This window comes from Zea mays, chromosome 1, assembly GCF_902167145.1.
Source record: "Zea mays cultivar B73 chromosome 1, Zm-B73-REFERENCE-NAM-5.0, whole genome shotgun sequence".
Taxonomy (NCBI): Eukaryota; Viridiplantae; Streptophyta; class Magnoliopsida; order Poales; family Poaceae; genus Zea; species Zea mays.
The window spans coordinates 92053851-92058300 of record NC_050096.1 but is presented as its reverse complement, the minus strand read 5'-3'; the positions used below and the strand labels follow the sequence as shown (position 1 = coordinate 92058300).

Here is a 4450-nt window from a genome sequence, read left to right as displayed (position 1 = left end):
TTCTCGTTTTTTTTTTCATCTGATGTGAAAAGCTTAGACCTACCAGTGCAGGAAAATGAAGCATGGAGTAGGACCGTAGGAGTAATAACCACAAAGAAAGCTGCTGCAACCTAGTAATGAGCAAAGTACTTCGTGCAGCTTGAGACCTCAAAGGAAAAAAAATCTCTGGTCAAAATTAACAGACAGTAGTAGTGAAGGCAGTTTTCGATAACTGTATATTTAGTGAAGGATTGAATAGCGAATAAACTGACGATGAACATTCAAAGTATTTACATGGTTTGTTTCGTTTTCTTTGAAAATCGTTGAGGATCCGTCACCCAACTAAAGAAGACGGCACGCGCGCACGCGTCGTACTCAGTGTTGGGGTAGTACGGACGGAACCCTTGCTAAATCACAGTCATGGGCATTCGTGTACTCGATACATGATGGGTTTAGGAGCATGATTACTCACAAAACGACCACAATTTGTACCAACAGAATTCATTGCTCTCTCATTAGAACTTAGAAGAAGCAGGGAGGAGGTAGGTCGTACCAACAATGTAATAATTAACAAAAGAAAAAACGAAAATGTCTGGAATACGCAGGGATCGGAAGGGAAAGAAAGGAGGAAAAGAAACGCGGCAGAATTTCGCAAGAGGCGGATCTAAAGAAGCTCCCACGCATGCAATGCACAAGCACGACGCGATCGAGCTTCCTCAGTGCCGCAGCTAACTAACACACGCCGTAGTCGCGGAACATGAGCTCCGGCCTCGGCCCGGCGGATCCTGCTCCTGCAGCCGCGGCGGCGTCGCGGTGGCTTCCGCGGATGAGGATGAGCTCCTTCTGGCGGCGCAGCTCCATGACCTTGCGGTGCGAGTTGGAGTGCTGCGTGAGCACGAAGGTGGGGCTGGCCGCAGGGCGGTACTCGGGCACGAGCCGCCCGGACTTGAAGCGCACGCCGCACGCGTTGCACAGGGTCTTGGGGCCCAGCGGCCCCGTCCTCCACTGCGGCGTCTTCTCCGACGCGCAGTGCGTGCACCGCCGCACGCCGCCGTCCGAGCCCGCCACCGCGTCCCCGCCGGGCCCCGGGCTCTTCCTGCCGCGCGCTGGCCTGTTGGACGACGACGGGAAGTCCGAAGACGAGCAGGACGACGAGGATGGCGACGGCTGCGACGGTGGGCGCGACACGAGGGAGTGCCACGCCGCCGCCGCGGGCGCGCGGGAGGACCGCTTGCTACGCGCGCCGCGGCCAGCTGGCGCCGCGGTGACGCAGCTGTCTTGGCCGGCCGAGGTGCCGCCTCCTCCGTTGCCTGCTGCCGCCGCCGCCATTGCGGCGTGCGCGGCCGCCGACGAGTAATTGGGCATGTCCGAGTAGGAGTCGTCCACGAACTTGGATAGCCACTCCAGCTCGGCAGCTTCCTCGCTCTGAATCATTATTACGTCGCGATTGTTAGTTTAGCGATCTCTAATGGCATGTGTAGGTGTAGATAGATGCACAGGTGCGCGATAATACGATCGTTTTTATTTTATATTAGTTTGGTACGTACGGGTATGTAGAACTCATCGGCGAAGGAGAGGAGCGACGTCTGGTGATCCGACGAGTTGGCGGCGGTGGGTGACGGCTCACCCATGGCTCCCGGGTGGTGGTGCCCCTTGTCAGTGGTCGCGGGCGCAGGCGCGGTGGGGAAGAACTCGTGGGCGCCGGCGCCGGCGCCGGTGGAGAGGTCGAGAAGGTCGTCCACGCGCATGGCGTCGCCGGCGCCGCCCGTGGGCGGCATCCCATAGTAGTGGTGGTGGTGCGGCGTGGAGTAGCTGGCGCCGCCGCTGTGGTGGCTGCTCATCGGCGCGGTGGTGATGCTGGAGGCGTTGTGGTGGTAGTGGTACGTGCCCATTCCCATGCCGAGCTCCACCCCCATGGCCATTTCCCACTCCGACGCCATCGCGAACACAACGTACAAGAGATAACTGAGGGAGGCCTAACCGTACGACGTACTTATGCAATTGGCACGCGGCAAGTTCCTTGAAACGAGCTAGTTCCAGTACGAGCTAGTAGCTAGCCTTGCTAGTCTTCGGTGACGAGAGTGAGTGTGTGTGTGAGAGAGGACTGAGGAGGGGGAGAGAGAGTTGGAGGGTATGGACTGGAGTGGAAGTGGAGTGATGAGAGGGGAAGGGGCGTGAGGAGGGGGAAGAAATAGTGCTGAGCTATCGGGGGCTCCAGTAACAGAGGAAGGGGTTGTTGCCAAGTAATTAATATAGAGGTAATTGGAGTAGAGAGGTGGAGCCAGTGCATGTGTATTCGTACACAAAACTATGTTTGACAAAAGCTGTGCATAAGATAGCATCAGGGAGGTGCGATTACGCGAGGAAGCTGCAGCCCAGCACGGCAGCAGGCCCTAACGTGCACCCATCCTCTCCTCTTTCTCTCTCTGTGCCCACCCACATGCATTCATATCCTCCACCACCACTCGTCTCGCACGCAGTCATTCATTCACACACACTCTCCCTTGGCATAATTCCGTTACCTACTGGCTGTGGCTGCTGCCTGTACCAGTAGCAGCAGTCCCAGTACTTTTTTTCCCCTTTTATTAAAGAAAAAAAATGGAGGAAGAGAAGGGGGAAAGAAAGAAAGAAAGTATCCGCTTACTTTAACCGCAATGCATGCACACGAGACCACGTGACTCCATGAGCTGTATGTAGCCTGTCCATGGAAGTGGATGCCGAAGCATCATCAATGCTGCTCGCCTCGCAGGGGCATTTGTTTCGTACGCAGCAGCAGCAGCAGGGCAGGGGGGAAAAGGTCTGCCACGCACGCACCCAGAATGGTAGTCGATCAAGTTCCTCTGTCCGTCCGTCGTCGTCGTCGTCACCGCCGTTTCCGGCGGCCTGGATTTATTGGCGCCTTCGGCGTCCTGGTCGCTCGTCTTTGCCGGTCTCGGCATGCAGTCGGCATCATCGCAATAAAGCTAGAGCTCCATCCACCACCCCTCAACGGTCAGCAGCACGGCGCGTACCGTCCCCGGCCGCGCTAGCTGCGCACGTTTCGACGGATTTGGGAGGGGAGGCCGGGTTCGCCGCGCCGGCGCTCCCCGAGGAATCTTTTCTTTATCCGGGGAGGCCACGGCCGGGCCAGCCGCTGCCGCCTGCGTACGTCCGTCCATGCATGCTTCGGTATGCGGCGACTGCGCATGTGCCATTCAAGGCGGAGGCGGGCGTATGTAGCACTCCTGCTGCGTCGACGCGCGGGCAACGCAAACTGCCGTAAAGGCAAACCTTCCCGACGCATCCCACATTGCTTTGCTTCGATAACTGCAGTGCTTCATAACTCTCTCACCGCTGCTGCACCCCCACGGCGTGCATGGTCCCTCCTTAACGAAAAAAAAATGTGACTATCGATTTTCTACAAGTCAAACAGTTTTAAATCTTATCTCTTTATACCGTGTCTCCAATAGAGTGTGGAAAATAGTGAACGCGGAACTGTAAATGATACTGTTTAACACTGTTTGCAGAGAAAAATTTAAAATAGTAAATAATATATGGGATTGAATAGTGGATCTGCTAGAGACACTCTTACGCTAGAGGCTTCAATCACGTTAATTCTCACCTAGCACGCTAGAAAAAATCTCACGGACGATGGAAACTGTGACAGAACCTCCCAAGTCATTAGGCCCACCTACAGTTGTCCTTGTCCAACGGACCTCAGACAACCCTGCAGGTGCACCTGATCACTTAACAAGTTCGGTATCTGACTTCCTTACCTTTCCCAAGAGTGTTTCATCCGTCACGTAGACATTACAATACATCGGAGATGCGGAAGCAGTTACAATAACTTTACTTTATTGAAAAGTAAGACGGAGTTATATAGTTACAGATCAGAGCATAATATATGAGTGCTAAGTATTATTATTACAAAACATGGGAGGCAAAAACTCCTCCCCGAATAAACAGTAAAAGTTTTTAACGGAGGGTCTTTCCTCCCGCAGCTTTAGTCTTGGTTCTCTTCCTTTGGTACCACCTTTGAATAGAAGCAACAAAAGTTTGTTGCTTCTTCACCTAAAACAACATGGGACAAAGCCCTGAGTACGAAGTGTACTTTCGCAAGACTTACCCGACAAAGTAAAAGACTTTCAAGGATATGCTGGCTTTAAGGAAGTCAAGGTAAGGCTTATCAATGACTCTGTTTGCAGAAATGCTTACTAATAGTGGATCCTTAAAAATCCAGTTTTATTTGTCAAGTTAAGTAAAATTACCTGCGACTAGAGTTCTTGCTACCCTAGTTCAATCACTTGACCTGCACTAGCCATTTTTTAACAACCATTCATCTTCACTGGATTTCTACGTATAGGGCAGTGACCAAGTCTTCATGTCCGCGATGTTACGGCGATCCGGATCGATTATACTCAGCTGAGGATCTCCAATCACACGACATATGTAGCACTTAACCCTTGCATTTGTCAACTCGCCACCGGGGTTC

General features: G+C 53.3%; 1 protein-coding gene across 1 annotated transcript; it reads right to left on the bottom strand.

The window, feature by feature from the left end:
* Nucleotides 1-423: 423 nt before the first annotated feature.
* On the bottom strand, nucleotides 424-2312 carry LOC103637652 (GATA transcription factor 2). The gene is made up of 2 exons (XM_008660116.4): nucleotides 1527-2312; nucleotides 424-1404 (listed from the first exon to the last, which is right to left on the bottom strand). The coding sequence occupies exons 1-2, from the start codon at nucleotides 1917-1919 to the stop codon at nucleotides 712-714; spliced, it is 1086 nt and encodes a 361-aa protein (XP_008658338.1). The 5' UTR covers nucleotides 1920-2312; the 3' UTR covers nucleotides 424-711.
* Nucleotides 2313-4450: the final 2138 nt, after the last annotated feature.